We start from the raw sequence: 18,341 nt of genomic DNA, 5'->3' as shown, positions 1-18,341 counted from the left end.
AAAAAGATTTATTCTATTTATAGTGGGACATGAGTAGAGAAATTACTATCACGCACACAAACCCTTTTCCTACACGCAGCATTCCCAGGCACACCAGGGGCCTTGCAAGGCAGTGCTGAAGGGTTTGGGGGAGAGGCAGGGAAAAGCCTTCCTGCAGTGGAGGGTTCAAGGATGAGCTGCGTCCCTTTTCCCAACCTCCTTTTATCTCCAGGGATGGACAGACACGGCTTTTAGAGAATGACTGGGTTTATAAAATGCACTATATAATACCACATCCTGGGAATGAGCCACACAATTGATTTTCCCATGCACAGTCTATACACCATTTGACCAAGGGAAACATCTGCAATCACTGAAAGGCTGTGGGAGGGAGGACTGCTGGCAGGGGGACGGGACTCACAGTTCAAAAGCACAGCACTGCTTGGAATCGCAGAAAAAAGGCAGATGGGACCGGAAGCCAAAGAATCCTTGCTGAGGTCCTTCAGGGTCAGCCGATAACACAGGTTTGGAGAGACTCAGACAGTGCTACGCACACGCGGGAACCGCCGGCTATTCTACAGCCAGCTCAGCACCAGCAGGCGTCCAACGGAGAAATCCCCACCGTGCCAGCTAGTGGGTGCGAGAATCAACACAAAAACGAGAGCAGATCAAGGATTACAGACAAGGTGACCCTGACGAGTATCACGGGCAGAAGTAATAGGAATCCCATAGAAGGAGCACTGCCAGGACCCAGGATAAGAGCAGGGAGATAGAGTAGCGCTACCGGACAGAAGCAGTGCATCCTTCCCGCTCACCAACAGTCGGGGCAGCTTCCCACAGAAGATGCTGAGGAAGCTCCAATGCTGCCTCGTGTAGCAGCAAAAACACTTTGTGATTTCCAGTGCTGGAGGAACAAAGAAGAAAGCAGGAGGCACCTAAAAACCATGTATGGCAAAGAGGAGAGATTCTGCCCCAAAGCGTGACCCACCATAGAGCAAAGAGCCTCACGGTGGCCTGCAGAGACCACGTGCTAAATAATGACATGTCAGACATGGCTGGGAAAACACAGCTGAATCCTCACCAAAGAGGGCAGGGCTGGGAGGAGTCATAGCTTCCCACAACGTACAAGGGAGCCCAGGCTCTACTGGGGGGGTCTTATCCACATTGTTACAGAAAGGCCCTGTAGCCCTCGGCTGCACTGGCCATATATGGCAGGAAACCTAGATCCTGACGTTGGGGTATAATCAAGGAAACCATTGTACTTATCAAATGTACACCCATTTCCATGGGCACCCAGGGAGGAGGATCAGTCCAGCCAGGCATGACGTGACCCCAGCCGGCAGCACACAGAGAAGCAATGCACCGGTCGTAGCTCAGAGAGAGTCTGTTCTTTTACGGGCAAACACAGCTGACATGCTCTTGACGATGCCACGGATCCTGGTACCCTTTTTCAGCGTCAGTTTGGTGTCAGGGATACGCTCAGCCAGCCCATGGAAGACCATGAGAGCCCCGTGATAGGCCTCGGCGGCCGAGACCTCATAGAAACCACAGTCCAAAGAGAGGGCCAGGAGCCGGCCCTCCTCGCTAGACACCACCCTTTGGTGGTGTAGGTCCCGTTTGTTGCCCACGATGACAATGGGCACCTTCTCCTGGCTCAGACCCTCCTTGGCCGCCTTGATGAACTGGACTTTGAGGGGCAGGATATTGAAGCTGGCACGGTCACAGATGCTGTAGACCAGGACAAAGCTATCCGCCCACTGGATTCGCTTCTCCTCTGAGGAGCCCTCATCTGCCTGGTCCTGGGGAAGAGAAAAGGGACAGGAGCAAAACAGTGGGGTTAAACACAGAAATAACTACCAGTGAATTGCCAAAGAGGATGTTAGTGCTGGAAAAGTTCCCTGGCCCACTGGGCTGGGATGGAAACAAAAATACTGCCCTTCTCAGCCAAGTTCAGGGTTTAGCAGCCTGAACTACAAGAACCGGGGACTGAGGGGCAGACAGTCCAGTTTTTATCACCACAGGGCAGACTTGCTTGCTAGAGACTGAGACAGCATCACAGGTCAGACTGATGTAAAAGGAAAGGTTTGCTTATCCAGCTCCCTCCCTCCAAGCCTGCCTGCAAGCAGACAGGGTGCGGGGATCCTGAGTTCAAGGAGACACCAAACAGAAACTCCTGCTCTTCAGCTCAGCAAGCAGGTCCAGGAACAGCCATAGGGCACCAACCCCTTTCGCTGGCACAGGTCCAGCCCCCCAATGTTACTAAACCGATGGGAAAAAGAAGATGGAGCTTATCAGGACAGGAATGGCTGGTGAGCAGCAGCAACATAGAAGGGCAACGAGAACCAGGAGCACAGAGGAAGGCAGAGCAATACCTGACACACCTCATCACAGTGACAAGACTGGGGGCACTAGAGTCAGTTCTGTCTTCACCCTACCATACCGCTGTGGAAGTGCTGCAGGCTGTTGGCGATAATAGTGTGGGGTTCTCAGTGCGGCACTTCCACTTTGTTAATGCAGTCTGGAGCTCAGTCCAGGCAAATAAAATCACTGCTTCAGCCCCCACTGTCCTTCTCAGTCAGAAAACTGCATGCTATGATGACTATTGCCAGACTGCGAACATTGCTGCCCTTTACTCTGCAGGCAAGAAGGTTCAGTTGCCTACAAACCATCTGCTGAGTGAGTCTGAAGCAAGAGCTTTGCTCAGCTGGTGCTTCCAGTTCGTGAATCTCCATTTGTGTTTTTTTAAGCAAAGGGTGGGCTTTTCTCCTTGGGGTGAAACCACGCAACACGAGCAGAGCCCTGTCACCTGCGAATACGGGACATCCCAGATGTGGAAGAGAATCTCTCGGCCATCCACAGTGAGGTTATGGCTGTAGATGAATTCTGCCAAAAAACGAGAATGAAGGTCGTTATCTTCCTAGGCTCACGAGACAGTTCTCTCAAGCCAGGCCTTTTTCTCCTGGGGACAAGCCTGTCACGTCCACCCTGATGACATTGCCTGTCCTGTCTATGTGGAGACCGCGCTCCACAGGCAAGGTCTAAGGGCTCCTTATGCAGAGTAACAACCACTCAGAGCATGTTGGTCTACCGTAGGCACCCCAAACCACCCACCTCTGCTCCAGCATTCAGTCCATGCACAACTGTGCCATCCGTTCCCCCACCCTGAGCCTTTTGCACCCCAAAGAAACATGTCTGAGGTCAAAAAATAGGCCCTGGAACAAATACAGCCCTGAAACCTGGGGGCAGGCGAAGGCCCTGGGGAAACGCAGGGCCGGATGGGAAACAACCAAGTCCTGTAGCCAGAATCAGGCTCACTTTGTGACTTCCCAGCCCAGCTAACAGGATGGCCCTCAGTCTGGCACTCACCCATGTCTCCGTATTCCCCGATAAAACGCCTGGTGAGGAAACGCACAGTCAAAGCTGCGAAGAGGAGAATAAGAATCACACAAATAACCCTAAGCCTTAAGGATTTGTATTTTGGTTCCGAGCAAAGTGAGCTCAGCCCCTGACCACAGTCAGGCACCATCCCCGCCGTAAACGCCCGCCGACAGGAACGGCCTCTGGTTTTTCTCCCTTGCGTTTCCTTCCAGACATCAGCAGCTCTGCAAACAGAGGAGGGGCAGAGCACAGACCGGCGCATCCGCGGACTACGGCTGGCCGGAAAACCCCTTCCCCAGACACCGTGCTGCTGCCCGAGAGGCTGCGCTCGGCTCCCCCGCCTCGAACCCGAGCCGTGCCCGACAGAGCCAGCCCCACCTCACCTGCGTGCTCAGACCGCAGCCCGACCGCCTCCGCAGCTCGCTCCAAACTCTGCTACCGAGTTCTCAGTCTTTTTCTGTGGGAGAAACGGAAAGTTCCTGCCTGCAAACTTTCCGCTCTCGCCTACCTCTGGTTTCTTACCTGACTTCCCCACGTTGTCCGCTCCCATGACGAGCACGTTTGCTTCCATTTTCAGGGCAGCGGGGCCAGGCACCTCCAGGAGGGCAGGATGGTCTGGGGTGAAGCTGGCACTCCGGCGCAGCGGGAGCCGCAGACCCATGTCTAGCAGGGCTGTCCCTCGCCGGCGGTCCCAGCGGCTCTGCGACCGCTTCCCACAGCACCCAGGGGATCCGCGGGGACCATACCATTCCCGGCAACCGGAGGGGTGATGCAGCAGGAGCTGCCGACCGGAAGATTAAAAACTTTATTATCAATGAGATCAGCCCAAACGTCAGCCCCCGGACCTGGTCCCGCCACCCCGCGCGTGGGAGGGGGCAGGTCGGGGAGGGACAGGCCGCCGGCGGCAGCTGCTCTGCAGAGCACGTCCCCGCAGGCAGCCAGCGCCTGCACATGCGGCGCGTTGTCCCTCGGCGGGGCCGCGCAGCCCCTGTCCCGTCCCCGGAGCCAGCGCACAGCTGCCTCTGGGGAGTGACGGAGCATCTAATGAGAAATACACGGGTTGTCTTCTCCTCTCCCCACACCCTGGCCCTGACTTGCAGCACGGTCTCGCTAGTCCACCCTAGTCTCCCATCCCATGCAGGCGGCGCCTCGCTCGCGCTCCCCGGGCACACTCCAGCTGCTCTGTCGTATGGGCAGGGCCCCTGCTTCTGGCCATCACGCCCCATGGTTCTGTAAGGGAGACAAAGACCTGGAAGCTGAGACCTCCACACTCATTTCACTAGTGATGCAGTCACTCAGCCGTGACTGCCCTCAGCAGCGGGACTGCAGTGTATCCTGAAGGGGGCGACTTGTTTTAGCAAAGCGCAGCCGGGGGCGGCTGGAGAGGTTTCCCCGTGCTGGCAGGGGATCCCGCGCGGGGCGCCCCGGGGACGTGGGTGCTCGCTCGGCCTCCGGGCTGCACCCTGCCCCGCGGGAGCGGGGAATGGCCGCGCGCCCTAACGCCTCAGGGTGGCACGGCACGTCCTGTCCTCAAGGCCCTGCGGGTGGCAGGGCTGGCTATGAGCCCCTCATGCCCCGGGAGGTGGCACGGCGGGGCTGCTCATCCCCTGACACCCAGGGGTGACAGCGCGGTTCATTCCCTGACACCCAGTGGTGATGGGACCCTGGGTGCCCTGACACTTGGGGGTGACAGAGCGGTTCATCTCCAACACCCCGCAGTGACAGGGCCGGGGGCCCTGGACACCTGCGGGTGACAGGCCGGTTCATCCCCAACACCCGGAGGTCACGGGGCCGGGGGGGTCCCCTGACACCCAGGGGTGACGGGCCGGTTCACCCCCCGACGCCCAGCGGAGACGGGGCCGGGGGTCCCCTGACACCCAGGGGTGACGGAGCGGTTCATCCCCTGGCACCCTGGGGTGACGGGGCCGGGGGTCCCCTGACACTTGGGGGTGACGGAGCGGTTCATCCCCTGACACCCTGGGGTGACGGGGCCGGGGGTCCCCTGACACCCAGGGGTGACGGAGCGGTTCATCCCCTGACACCCTGGGGTGACGGGGCCGGGGGTCCCCTGACACTTGGGGGTGACGGAGCGGTTCATCCCCTGACACCCTGGGGTGACGGGGCCGGGGGGTCCCCTGACAGTTGGGGGTGATGGAGCGGTTCATCCCCCGACACCCTGGGGTGACGGGGCCGGGGGTCCCCTGACACCCAGGGGTGACGGGCCGGTTCACCCCCCGACGCCCAGCGGAGACGGGGCCGGGGGTCCCCTGACACTTGGGGGTGATGGAGCCGTTCATCCCCTGACACCCTGGGGTGACGGGGCCGGAGGTCCCCTGACACCCGCGGGCTGACGGGCCGCTTCACCCCCAGCGCCCGGCGGAGACGGGGCCAGGCCGTGCGCAGGCGCGGCGGGCTGAGGGGCCGGGCAGCCCCGTCGCTCCCTGGGGCTGAGGCGGCCCCGCGCCGTTCCCCGGCAACGGCGGGGCCGCGCCCGGGCTGAGGCGGCGGGGCCGGGCCGGGGCGGAGCCGCCTGACGCCATCGCGGCGCGCCGGGGCCGTGGCCGGGGCCGCCTGCGCGCCCGCCCGCGCGGCCATGGGCCCGGAGGGGGCGGCGGTGCGGGTGGCGGTGCGCGTGCGGCCGCTGCTGCCCAAGGAGGTGCTGCGCGGGCACCGGCCCTGCCTGCGCGGCGACGCCGCCACGGGCGAGGTGGCGCTGGGCCACCGCCGCCGCTTCCGCTTCGCCGCCGTGCTGCCCGAGGGCGCGGGGCAGGCGGCCGTGTACCGGGCCTGCGTGCAGCCGCTGCTGCGCGCCTTCTTCCGCGGCTTCAACGCCACCGTCTTCGCCTACGGCCAGACCGGCTCCGGCAAGACCTACACCATCGGCGAGGCCAGCGTCGGTGAGTGCCGCCGCCGCCGCCCCCACCAAAACGGCCATCCCCCAGCGGCCCCCAACCCCTGCCGCCGCCAGCCCTGCCAGCCTCTCCGGCCCCTTCCGCGCCCCGCAGCCCCGCCGGTGCCGCCATCCCCACCGCCCAGGCCCCCGCCAGTGTTGCCGGCCCCCACCTTGGCCCTGACCCCCACCAAGGCTGCCAGCGCAGTGACCGCCCCATCGCCATCGCGGCCGTCCCAGCAGCGTCCCCGTGCCAGCCATGCCGTGCCGTCCCCACCAGCGTCACCGTCCCCGCCAGCGTACTGACACCCGCCAGCGTCGCCGGCCCCGTCGGTGCTGCCGTCCCGGCCGACTCCGCCATCCCCACCACCGTCAATATCCCAGCTGTACCAACCCTGCGATCCCTGCCAACCTTGCTGACGCCACCGACCTCGCCGTCTCCCTGCCAGCCCAGCCCTACCCTGCCGAGCCCCAGCAGCCACGCGGCTGTAACCGCGCCGTGGGCGAAGCGGCAGCGAGACGCACCTCAGCCCCTGAGCAGCAGAGCCGCACGCGCTGTAGTCTCCGTGTGTTGGCATCGCTTGGGGCTCCTGTCTCGCATGTTCTTGCCCCCTCTGGGAGAGCACCTTGCTTGAGAGGCATAGTGTGTGTGTTTTGTTCTTTACCACTGAAAGATAAGCGAGAAGAGTCTGGTCTGGAAACAGTCATGATGATTTCCCTAGGCTGCTGCTACCTTTGACTGGCTTTCTCCTTTCAGCTTTGCTTTTTAATATGCTTTAACAGGAGAAGGAGGTCTGGGGGTTTAATCCTGCTTGTTTACATGAAGGAGGGGAGGAAAGAGGAAATGCTTCCCTGCTATAAGTGCTATTTTAATTGTTATTATTGACTGAGTAGATATCTTACTGAGCATGTATTGTAAATGTTTTGGTCGGCCTTAGTTAACTGCATAATTTGAAAACTAAATTGTTTCCATGCTTTCAAATCTGTCTCTATTTTTAGGTTCCCAGTTAGGGTTATCCTTACACCAGATTTGGGGATTGTCCTTTTATATGGCTGTTAAAGACAAAAGCAAAACAATTTTAAATTCAAATTCCAGAGTGCTGTGGCCAGATAAAGACAGTCTGGAAGCACCAAAAAAAAAAATTGTCTTTGCTAGGAAAGTTTGTGGAGTAGTGCTGGTTTCAAAGGACAGCACGTTCTAGCTTTAGGCATGGTGTTCGTTTCCTGCTGATACGTTAATGCGCCGCCTTCTTCTCAAGGAAGCACTGTAGACACGCACCACTGCTGTGGAAGGGAGTAGTGGGATAGGATTTGTGTCCTAAGGCCCTGTGTCTTAAAAACATTTGCAGGATAGTTTAATCTGGGCTTCTAGTGCTGAGATGTGGGAAAGCTGTGAGGCTGCTCCTGTCTACGTGCAATGTGTCCTGCAGTCTGGCTCCTGCACTGTGGCTCGGTCCCCATCCAGCACTGGCTCCCTGGGCTCTGAGTGCTTCTAGCAACTGTCTGCACGTATCTCTTTGCCAGCTTCCATCAATGAAGATGAGCAGGGCATCATCCCGCGAGCCATGGCTGAGACCTTCCAGCTTATCGATGAGAATGACCTGATTGACTACACAGTCAGAGTGTCCTACCTGGAAGTGTATAAGGAGGAGTTCCGGGACTTGCTGCAGGTGGATACAGCCAGCAAAGACATCCAGATCCGCGAGGATGACAAGGGGAACATTGGTATGTGGGTCTGGTCTCGGGCTCCATTTTCTTCCCATTTGCAAGGCCATTTGCGGGTATGTGTCCCTGTAAGGTAGAGCCAGGTCTTCTCCTCCACATCTCTCCTGCAGCAGCTTGCTATGCATAGCCCTGCTCTCTCTGAAAAGCCTGTATTTGCACAGCATAATATGAATGGAGCGATGGTACCAGGCTGCATGAGAGGAGCTGAAAGGGACCCCCTCAGATTCCAAGCCTCAGCCTTTGTGTGCTGCAGGAGAACTGTGGTTTAGGGTGCTAGAAGGTTCGCAGGAACCTTTAGAGTGCTTCCATGCTCTCTGGGGCTGTTCCTGACTGCAGCCTCTGCTGCTCCTTTGTGCAGATTTCCTCGGGCAGCCCTTCCCTTGCAGTGACAGTTCTGTTTGCCATTGCAGTGCTCTGCGGTGTGAAGGAGTCAGAAGTGGAAGGGCTGGATGAGGTCTTGAGCCTGCTGGAGATGGGTAACGCAGCCAAGCACACGGGAGCTACCCACATCAACGCGCAGTCAAGCCGCTCGCACACCATCTTCACGGTGACCATGGAGCAGCGGCGTGGGGCTGGCCGCCTTACTCGTCTCACCCTCCACGATCGCGCCTCGATCCCTGCCTCGGGCCAAGTGCTGGTTTCCAAGTTTCACTTTGTGGACCTTGCGGGCTCAGAGCGAATTGTGAAGACTGGAAACACAGGGGAGAGGCTGAAGGAGAGTATCCAGATCAACAGTGGTCTGCTGGCCTTGGGCAACGTGATCAGTGCCTTGGGAGACCCTCGGAGGAAGTGCAGCCACATTCCCTACAGGGACTCCAAAATCACCAGGTACAGGGTGGGACTGGGACCCCATACTCTGCACACCTCTCATGGGCACATGGCCTAACAGGAGGGACATAAGGCTTCTCTCTGCCTTTCTGGCTTGCTGAAAGTCTTCTCCCATGCTTAGCCTGCCAGGTTTGGTGGCAGAGTCCCCTAGCCTACCTGGGAGAAGTTTGCTGGGTGAGTTGTCTCTTTTTGCTCTCGTGCCTGGGCTCTCAGACCGTCTGCTTGATTGCAAAAGGTCAGCTGACCCCCTGTGCCTCACAGTATTTTAGAAGTCTACCCTATATGAGGGTTTTCCTGTAGAGAAGCTGGAGAAACAAGGCATCCAGGATAAAAAATGAGACTGGCTCGTTCCAGTGCTGCAGGAGACAAGGCTGGGATGATTCACGCTACATAAGCCGAGATTTGGTGTCAGTGTGGGTTATTTTGCTAATTCCTGCTTAGCTGTGACTAGAAAATGCTTCCAGTAGACTTTCTGGGTGGTTTGCCTATGAACGAGCTGGCCTGCAGTTAGTTTTTTAGCTTAAACAGATGTCCTTTGCAATCTACAGCAGCTTCCCTTGTGGCATGCACCTAGCAGCGATGACAGAATCAGGTAGTCCAGAGCCTCAGGAATTACACAGAGGGAAACGTGCCACGGTGAAAACGTCATTCCTCTGCTTAATCCTTCTGGTTAAGGACGACTGACTATATAGAGAGAATATCATTTTCATTGGGCTTAACCTTGTAAAGAGATAGGTAGGTGATACCCCTCTGGTTCCTGCATTATTCGGCATTTCAGCCCTTTTAATTGCCTGTGTCTGTGCTTCTCCCTAGGATCCTGAAAGACTCTTTGGGGGGGAATGCCAAGACTGTCATGATAGCCTGTGTCAGTCCTTCCTCCTCTGACTTTGATGAGAGCCTCAACACGCTGAATTATGCCAGCCGAGCTCAGAACATCCAGAACAAGGCTGTGGTGAACTGCCGCAAAGAGACAGAGCATGTCGAAGAGCTTCATTTGCAGATAAAGAACTTGCAGAAGGCACTAGAACAGCGGCATCGCTCGGAGACCCGCATCATCAACCGCTCGGACACCACCAAACAGGGCTCTCAAGACCCCACGGCTCGCCTGCTGGCAGAGTGTGCCCACTACCGGACGTGCACGGATGCTGCGTATCGGCTGCTGATGGAGCTGCAGGAGGACAGTAACCTCACCATGGAACAGATCCTGCGGGTTAAGGAGTGGCTGTGCGCCGTGGAGAGCGAGAGGAGTGAGCTCACCTCGGCCGGGCTGGATAGTGGCATTGAGAGCACCTCTGCAGAGGACCAGAGCCTTGAGGGACAAGGCTCAAAGCTAGCAAAAGCTCAGGTAACGATTGGGGTGTTAGCTCTGCGCTTGAGGGTGGGCTTAGCCTCCTGATAAAGCAGGGCGTAACTTTTTGTTGCCTGAGAGGGGGAGCAGAGTTACAGAGGTGCTCAGTGAGGACAGTGAAGGAGGCCCTGTATTGGTAAAGGGAGAAGGCACAGGATTTTTTCCATGAAGCAGTGGAGTGGTCTGTAACCATATGGTTTAAGGGGGAGGCATGAGCCCCTATAGCCATTTGGGGAAAATGAAGAGGCTGCTGTAGCTCTGAGGCAGAGAAGAGGTGGTGTTCGTCTGACCTGCCACTGAATACAGCAGCCTGAGGGCAGAGAGCATCAGCCACAGCATGGCGCCTTGGAAGGGTCAGGAGAGGAAGTGGAGGAAAAATCTGGCTCAGGGCAACCTGGCCAAGAGGCCACAGGGAGGCAGAAGGACATGGTCCTCCTGGGAAGCAGAGACAGGTTGGATTCAGCTTTTGCTCCAATGTTTATTTCACGAGCAAAGTCTTTGCAGAGCTGTGTCTGCAGAACTGCTGTGCCCCTGCGGAGACCAGGGCAGGGAGGGAAGGACAAAGGAGAATACTGATGCGTTTCTTGTATTTTGGGGATAGGTGAACACTGAGAAGGAGTGTGAGTCCATCAAGGACGAGCATGTGGCCAAACTGCAGAGGCAGGTGGAGCGCCTGGAGGAGGAGAACCGCGATTTCCTGGCTGCCCTGGAGGATGCCATGGAGCAGTATAAACTACAGGTATTTCTGGGCTCTGCTTTCATAGAAGGGACCTGCTCCACTCTTCCCCTTTCTCCCAGGCAACAGCGGTGAGCGCAGCCTGACCTCTGGGCTACTGTGCAGCAGATTTGGCATCCACGTGTTTGTGACCCCATTTTTCTTGTTGCCTCCTAGAGTGACAAACTGCAGGAACAGCAGGATAAGATCTCAGAGCTGCATGTGCGCTTGGAGATGGCGATGCCAAATCTGTGTGTGCCAGAACAGCTGGAAAACCTCCATTTGGTGACTGTCACCCAGAGACCTCACACGGCCCCTCTGGATGCTGCACAGTCCCATGGCCTCAGCGTGGTTCCCTCTGGGCTCCTCCTTGCTGAGCAGAGTGGACGAGGCCGTTGTAGGAAGGTGAGAGTACAAATCCTTGCTGTGAATGCCTCCGTTTAGCAGCTGCTGCCTTTTCACTCTGAGTCCCTTCACCTTAGGAGTTGGCTTTTCCCACCCTTGCATATTCACCTTGTCAAAAGTGTAGTCCAGAGGACTATGCTCAGTTCACATCAGGAAAGATTCACATCTCTGGCAAAAGCAGCCAGCTTTGAAACTGAAGCCTTTACTTTGATGCTACTAGTTAGTTCCAGACTTTTGCTCAGCTCCTGAGCAGCAGTAGGCAGGAGGGCTGCCAGCTAGGTTGGGAACGCTCCAGTTCCCCTGAAAATGCACTGAACTCTGCTTTGTTGCTCTTCCTTGTACCTAACAGCGATACCCAGCTGAGAGTCAGCTTCTTTTTCTAACATGGACTCTCACACGGTATGTTTCATCTCTGTCTGATTCTGTGCCCCAGCAGCTTGACAGCAATCCCTCCTGCCAGGAAGAAGACCTGGCAGTCTGTCATCTGAGCTCCGTGCAGTGTCTGAATGGCAACCCAGAGATCAAAGATGTGGTGCTGAGGAGGGAGTTCAGCCAGGACTCCGAGAAGCTGGCAGAGCTGTCCTCAGAAGAGGAGGAAGAGTGGGAACAGAAACGGTCCCTGTATCAGCGTCGGTGAGTTGAGCCTGTTCCAGCGCTGTGCATTGTCACTGCAGTCTTAAGGCCCTGGCCTGGCATTGGTTGGAGATGACTGCGCTGCAGGGCTGAGCTCAGTCTCCCACCTCTGCATCTCAGCCCTCATGTAGGAAGTAGAAGCAAATGCCATCTCTGGGGTCAGTAATTCTGTTGAGATAGCTGACTGCTTACCGAGGAGCTAATTAACTTCATTCCTGCCTTTCATTCCTGCCGTTTCCATCTCCCTCTGAAGCCCCATCTGACTCTGTGGATCATGAGGGTCCTTATTGGAAACAGCTCTAATAGTGCCCAGAACCAAATGATTAATTTGCTGCTCTTTCTAGAAACGGGATCCAAAGCTGGAGCAAGAAGGAGGTTTGCAGCAAGCTGGGCGAGGAGCTAAGTGGAGGCAATCCGCAGTTGATTCAGGAGGAGCAGTCAGAGCTGCCCAAAGGCAAGTGGAAACTGTAGGTTGTCGAGCAGGCTTCCTAGGGCTCTTGGTGTTTTGCTGGGTACTTTTGATAGGAAGGCCTTTCTGAACCAGAGGACAAAATGGAGCAGAGAGTCTAGCTGCTTTGGTTGTGGAGAAAGTTAGCCTGCTGGGATCTTGCAAGAGCTGCATGTTTTGGTGGAAGCTGGAGGTGACTGGGTGATGCTGTACCAGTTTTAGTTACAGATCTGAGGCCTGATTGTCCTTCTGTCACGTGGCTCTAAGACGGGAGCATCCTAACCTGGGGATCTGTGTTGCAGAGGCCTGCAGGAGGCGGGAGCAGCTGGTCAGTCTGCAGGAACGCCTTCCGGGGAAGGACTCTGAGTGGAGGCTGGTGCAAGCACAGCAGAAGATCCGAGAGCTGGCGATTAACATCCGCATGAAGGAGGAGCTGATCACAGAGCTCATTAAGACAGGTGCAGAGCTGCTGGAGAGGTAGCTGGGGAATATGCACCTATTCCCCGTGAATCTCCTCCTGGTTGGGTTGCTTGGTCTCCATTCCCACGCTCACCTTTGTTTCTGTGTTGTCTGTGTTCAGCCCTTCTTCTGTAGGCAGCAAAGTGCTGTTTCTCTGTCCTCTGACTGACTGGGACCCTGTGTAGTGGTTTCTCCCCAAATCCCTTCCCCAAAGTAGCTGAGAGCAGGGAGAGCACTGGGGAGCTGAGAGAGGGTGGAGGACTAGAAGTCTCTGCACCCAGTCTCCATAGCCACCTGCCAAAAAAGTTTGATGAGAAGGAGCAGACCTGCAAGGCCAAGGAAGCAAAGGTCTGGTGCTGTTTCTGGGGCACTAACGAGGAACTTCTTCAGGGAAAATTCAGTCACCCAGGAAGGGAAGCAGTTTGTGCATGCGGCCTGCACCAGCTCACACCTGTAAGGCAGCTGTTCCAGCCAGACCCCTGGGCGGTGATGCCACAGCCTGGGGCAGACGCAGCCCTTCTGCGGTATCCTGGCGGTGAGGGAAGCGGGCCTGGGTGTCAGCATGGAGGTGTGTGTATGTTGTAGGCAAGGACGCCCAGGCTCTGAACAAGCAGTACTGCCAGAAGATCAGCGAGCTGGAGCAGGAGGCAGAGCAGGTGCGTGCAGAGCTGAGCGACAGCCAGAAGCAGCTCCAGGAGTTGGAGGGCAAAGAGCCGTGGGACCCTGGGGAGAAACGCAAACTGCAGGAGTATCGCACACGTGTGGCAGCTGCCCAGAGCAAGGCACGGGTCAGTGTGAACAGAGGCTGCCTGGCTGTGCCCACCGAGGCCTGCCTGGGTAGGGGCAGGGTTGGGGGCGCTCTCCACGAAGGGTTCAGGGGAGCTGCTGAACCTAAGGGCAACTCTCACCTGGCAGGTTCTGAGCAAGAAGAAGCAAGCAACGGAGAGGCTGGTGTCGCTCTCAGCCCAGAGTGAGAAGCGAGTGCAGGAGCTGGAGAGGAACATTCAGCTGATGCGGCGGCAACAGGGCCAGCTGCAGAAACGGCTGCGGGAGGAGAGTGAGCAGAAACGGCGGTTGGAGACGGAGATGAATAAACGGCAGCACCGAGTCAAGGTAGGAGCTGGCAGAAGCAGTTGTGATAGTACGATATTTGTGATGATGTGTGGGCTCTGCAGGCCACTGGTCAGGCAGGGGTAGCTCTGATAGTGCCTATGACTGTCTGAGAGAACATCAGGCTGGGGAGAGGATGGTGGGTACTACGTTTTTTAAGAGTATCCAAAGAGCTAGTTTGGGAGCATAACCTGTCCATCAGTCCGCAGTCCCTCTCTCTGGAACAAGCAGCTTCCACTCTCTCGAAGACTAACAGTTGTACCTCTCTATGCAGGAACTGGAACTGAAACACGAGCAGCACCAGAAGATCCTGCGCATCAAAACCGAAGAAATCGCAGCTTTCCAGAGGAAGCGTCGGAGTGGCAGCAACGGCTCTGTGATCAGCCTGGAACAGCAACAGGTACGGCAGGCCTGGCTCGCCTTTCCCCTTCGAAGGGGACGGCTGCGCCAGGCTGCAGGCTGACAAGGGAGGCCTGGAAGTGAGTGCTTGTGCTGCGGCTGCTTGGTCTGTAGCCCATCCTGGCCTTAAGGAGGACAGTCCCTAATGTCTTTCGCATCTGGCTGCAAAGTACTTGGAGATCACCTCTTACCTCCATGGCCAGGCTTCCTCTAAGTCTAAGCATCCTCAGAGAACCCGTGCAATCTTGTCTGTTGGTACAGGGGTTCTGGGAGATGTGGCTTCCAAGGCCTCCTTGAAGGCTGAGGATCCAGCTCAGCTCTGCCTCTTGGAGGAGCTGAGAGGATAAAAACAGTGAAGACTGGGCCATATAGGTTGGCAGAGGTGGAACCAAGACTTTAGGTCTGATCTCAGCCCCCTTGCTCCCTAGTCCAATAGTCCTTAAACTGCTAGTGCTGGCACATGCCCTTTTCTTCTCCTCCATCAGAAAATTGAGGAACAGAAGAAATGGCTGGACATGGAGATGGATAAAGTCCTTGAACAGCGCCGGGCCCTGGATGAGCTGGAGGATGAGCTGAGGAAACGGGAAGCTATTGTGGCCAAAAAGGAAGCCTTGCTGCAGGAGAAGAATGGCCTGGAGAGTAAACGACTGCGCTCTAGCCAGGTGGGAGGAGAGTGTGACACCTCTGCCCCTCTCTTGACTCCCAGCAGGGAAGTGGAAGAGGAAAGGGTCAGGGAGGGGATGACTAGGTGCCATCCTGGCTCTGGCAGAGAACTGCAGGCCAGGATAGGATGAGGTAGTGTCATTGAGAAGTGGGTAGGAAATCCATCTGCCTCTACCACCAGAGAACCTGCTCGTGCTATGCCTCTGAGCGAGTGGTTTGATAAGCCACAGCCCTTGTGTGTGGGGTGAGGGGAGGTAACTTGACCCGTGGAAGGAGTGGAAAAGGGCTGGAGGGCCTGGTTTTCCTTTAGAGCAGATCCTCTCAAGCATCTTCTGCTGCAGGCCCTGACAGATGACATAGTGCGCATGTCCAGCCGCCTGGAGCACTTGGAAAAGGAGCTGACAGAGAAGAATGGACAGCTGCGCCATGGCAGTGCCCATGACCAGCAGCAAATCCGCCAGGAGATCAACAACTTGCGCCAGGAGAAGGACCAGCTGCTCAAACAGAGGTTGGAGCTAGACAACAAGCTGCGTCAGGGCACCCTGCTGTCCCCAGAGGTACCTATTCTTTGGCAGGGCCGCTCTGCTTGCAAGAATGCAAAGTAGGAGGAGAGAAGTAGGGTAGAGACCTAATCACGGTCTCTACCCTACTAGCAGACTACTATCACTAGCAGACGCTCCTACAGTTCTCTAAACTGTGCATATCCCAGCTTCCTGCCAGTAATGTTGGGGCTACAAGTTGAAGAAGGAGGTGGGATGCTAGCTGAGAGCAGGATAGGGAGGGAGCGAACGCTTTGGTCCCGCGTGGGTGCTGTTCCCTAGCCTGCATGCTGACCCCAACCTGCAATGGTAACTGCAGTTCTGCCTCGGCAGGAAGAGCGGATCTTGTTCCAGCTGGATGAGGCTATTGAGGCTCTGGATGCTGCCATTGAGTACAAGAATGAGTCCATCACGTGCAGGCAGCGAGTCCTGCGGGCCTCAGCCAGCCTGCTGTCACAGTGTGAGATGAACCTCATGGCCAAGCTCAGCTACCTCTCCTCCTCTGAGACCCGAGCTCTGCTCTGCAAGTACTTCGACAAGGTGGGAGTCAGACTGCCCTCTGCGCTGGAGGGAGCTGTAGCACCCGACCAAAGAGTTTTCCTCAGCACTGAGCCTTCTCTCTGCCTACCACTGTGCTTTTGCCCTGCAAAGTCAGCCCACCTGTCCCAACACCTGGAATAGGGCTTAAGTACTGGTATAGGATGCACTGATCCCTGTGGTGGCTCTGCCACAACATTGCAGCCACAGCTTGTTTGCTTCCTTGAGGCAGCTTTGACAGCCTAGAAATACTAACCTCCTTCACTCATAGCACCCAAAAAAAAAAAAAAAACCTAAGTTTATCAGGCTGAGTGGGGCAGGAAGGCTCCTCAGACTCTGAAGGGGTTGAGAGATTCTTGCTCTTGGGCCCTGGACAGGTGGTGACACTGCGTGAGGATCAGCACCGGCAGCATATTGCCTTTTCGGAGCTGGAAATGCAGCTGGAGGAGCAGCAGCAGTTGGTATACTGGCTGGAGGTGGCCGTGGAGCGCCAGCGCCTGGAAATGGACCGCCAGCTCACCCTGCAGCAGAAGGAGCATGAACAGAACATGCAATTATTGCTCCAGCAGAGCCGTGGTAACAGCAACTGGCAGCTGCAGCACTACTTTCATCAGCTGCTGCCTACAATGGTTTTTGGGTCCATGCTAGCTCTTCAGCTTTTTTTTTTTTTTTTGTAGGGCTCTGGGCTTGAAATAGCACTGTTTCTTCTTGTAGAGCACATGGATGAGGAGCTGGCCAGCAGCAAGCTGCACTATGAGGGCAGGATTCAGGTGCTGGAAAAGGAGCTGAGCCGATATATGTGGGCAAACCAGGAGCTAAACCAGAGGCTGAACAACATGAACCTCCACCCAGGACAAACTAAAGGTAAGGGAGGCTCCAGGCTTGGGCTTTGCCATTCCAAGCAACTTTGAGGCAAGTGAATATAAATCCTCTTTCCTGGTAGAGCTTGAAGTCATAGAGTAACCCTGTTCCCATGCCAGCTGCTGGCACCCAGGAGCTGTGTTGGAGTGCTTCAGTGCTGGCCTTGAGCAAGTGCTTTATAGGAATTGATTCTGATAAGGAAATTGAAGAGATCCTGTGTTCAGCTCACTGCAGTCATAATCTTTCCCAGCAGGGATGGAGAGAAACATTCATGGGGCTGGGGAGAGAGCTCTTCCTCCAGCACTCGGGATCTGTGAAGAGTCTGGCCTCGGGGAACAGCACTTGCCCTCAGCTGTTGCTGAAGAAAGCCATCGGGTCAGGGATGACAGCAGAGATCTGGTGCATGCCCCTTTGCCATCAACATGGCGGCGTTCTTCCCTGCCCAATGACAATCCCGTGGACCTTCGGCAGAGGGACACAGAGCATTTGCTCAGAATGGGGCAGTCCCATGAGGTGCACCTGCCACGGAGCCTCACTTCTGCCTCCAAGTCCCGCCGAGAGCTGCGCCGAGCCAGTCTGAATACAACTCCCATGCCTTACCACCCAGCAATGATAGATGTTAGGAAAAATCCACTCTAGGTAGTAGGCTTGCAACACTTCTGTGGCACAGGGCAGGAAGGAGTAGATACTGCTGGTGTGGGCTTAAGTGCCTTTGCGCTCCCCTGAGCCAACCTGGCCACAAACCTGTTGTATTGCAGAGGCTTGCAGGGGGGAAAGTAGGGCTTTTCACCATAAAGGAAACAAGGTGCAGAACAGCTAGCCTACATGCCCATGTTACTGTCAGTCTTAACAGCACCGGCTGGACATCTTTCCTCCCGAAATTCAGCAGCTTAAACAGTGGGAAGTGGGAGACACTGTTAGAGGCCAGCGTGGGAGCTAAGAACTTGTTTACAGTTCTGAAATATCTGCTTGTGGAGCTTGCTCCTCCCTAGCAGACTCAGAGGAAGACACTCTACAGTTCTGGAGAACTTGTAAATAGACTTTTGTAATAACTTTTCTCTTTAAAAAACACATTTCTACTGTAACTTTTCTAATAAAGCAAAATGAATTTTATGAAGCAGTCACTTGTCAGAGGCTCCTGTGCTCACTAATTCAGCACTGCAGGAAAGTCATCTATCTAAACTTCATTCCAAGGGGGACTCAGTTGTTCACAGTTACTTTGTTGCCTTAATGTCTCTAAGTACATTTGTTTAAGAAGTGCCCAGAATAATTTTGTCTTGACAAATACTTTTAGGATTCATAAATTAAGCATTTTTCCATTTGCCTACAGAGTCAGCTGCCACATAAGCACCTCTAGACAACAGCATAATTAGCTGAGACATCCACAATAAAAGCAACCCTGCTTCAATACCATCTTTCTGCTC

The 18,341-nt window shown here is 55.9% G+C and overlaps 2 protein-coding genes across 7 annotated transcripts; one reads left to right on the top strand and one right to left on the bottom strand.

The window, feature by feature from the left end:
• Positions 1 to 228: 228 nt before the first annotated feature.
• On the bottom strand, positions 229 to 6,674 carry LOC104148394 (ras-related and estrogen-regulated growth inhibitor-like protein). Of its 3 annotated transcripts, XM_068958531.1 has the most exons (5): positions 6,642 to 6,674; positions 3,880 to 4,138; positions 3,346 to 3,399; positions 2,786 to 2,862; positions 229 to 1,778 (listed from the first exon to the last, which is right to left on the bottom strand). In XM_068958531.1, the coding sequence occupies exons 2-5, from the start codon at positions 4,016 to 4,018 to the stop codon at positions 1,353 to 1,355; spliced, it is 696 nt and encodes a 231-aa protein (XP_068814632.1). In that variant the 5' UTR covers positions 4,019 to 4,138; positions 6,642 to 6,674; the 3' UTR covers positions 229 to 1,352. The 3 variants fall into 3 exon arrangements, with proteins under 3 accessions (XP_068814632.1, XP_068814631.1, XP_009679883.2); XM_068958530.1 differs by lacking the exon at positions 6,642 to 6,674 and having other exon boundaries at positions 3,346 to 3,374; positions 3,880 to 4,153; XM_009681588.2 differs by lacking the exons at positions 3,880 to 4,138; positions 6,642 to 6,674 and having other exon boundaries at positions 3,346 to 3,683.
• Positions 5,948 to 18,037, top strand: KIF7 (kinesin family member 7). Of its 4 annotated transcripts, none has more exons than XR_011143739.1 (18): positions 5,948 to 6,254; positions 7,772 to 7,972; positions 8,383 to 8,800; positions 9,614 to 10,145; positions 10,750 to 10,887; positions 11,041 to 11,268; positions 11,705 to 11,901; positions 12,246 to 12,355; positions 12,652 to 12,807; positions 13,394 to 13,596; positions 13,724 to 13,921; positions 14,193 to 14,318; positions 14,803 to 14,979; positions 15,322 to 15,537; positions 15,853 to 16,059; positions 16,434 to 16,632; positions 16,734 to 16,920; positions 17,171 to 18,037. XR_011143739.1 is itself a non-coding variant. In XM_068958529.1 (18 exons), exons 1-18 carry the CDS (start codon positions 5,951 to 5,953, stop codon positions 17,554 to 17,556), a joined length of 4,146 nt encoding a protein of 1,381 aa, XP_068814630.1. In that variant the 5' UTR covers positions 5,948 to 5,950; the 3' UTR covers positions 17,557 to 18,037. The 4 variants fall into 4 exon arrangements, 3 of the variants coding, with proteins under 3 accessions (XP_068814630.1, XP_068814629.1, XP_068814628.1); XM_068958529.1 differs by having other exon boundaries at positions 16,771 to 16,920; XM_068958528.1 differs by having other exon boundaries at positions 16,771 to 16,920; positions 17,168 to 18,037.
• Positions 18,038 to 18,341: the final 304 nt, after the last annotated feature.

Source organism: Struthio camelus, chromosome 12, assembly GCF_040807025.1.
Source record: "Struthio camelus isolate bStrCam1 chromosome 12, bStrCam1.hap1, whole genome shotgun sequence".
NCBI classification, from domain to species: Eukaryota; Metazoa; Chordata; class Aves; order Struthioniformes; family Struthionidae; genus Struthio; species Struthio camelus.
This window is presented reverse-complemented; position numbering and strand designations above follow the sequence as displayed.

Coding starts and splice junctions, on each gene's coding strand:
- LOC104148394 (XM_009681588.2), bottom strand. CDS start 3,619: ATGCGCCGGTCTGTGCTCTGCCCCTCCTCTGTTTGCAGAGCTGCTGAT. Junction 2,863..3,345: donor CGGGGAATACGGAGACATGG/GTGAGTGCCAGA, acceptor GTTTTTTGGCAG/AATTCATCTACAGCCATAAC. Junction 1,779..2,785: donor GGGATGTCCCGTATTCGCAG/GTGACAGGGCTC, acceptor TCTCTTCCCCAG/GACCAGGCAGATGAGGGCTC.
- KIF7 (XM_068958527.1), top strand. CDS start 5,951: ATGGGCCCGGAGGGGGCGGCGGTGCGGGTGGCGGTGCGCGTGCGGCCG. Junction 7,973..8,382: donor GGATGACAAGGGGAACATTG/GTATGTGGGTCT, acceptor TTGCCATTGCAG/TGCTCTGCGGTGTGAAGGAG. Junction 12,808..13,393: donor CACAGAGCTCATTAAGACAG/GTGCAGAGCTGC, acceptor TGTATGTTGTAG/GCAAGGACGCCCAGGCTCTG.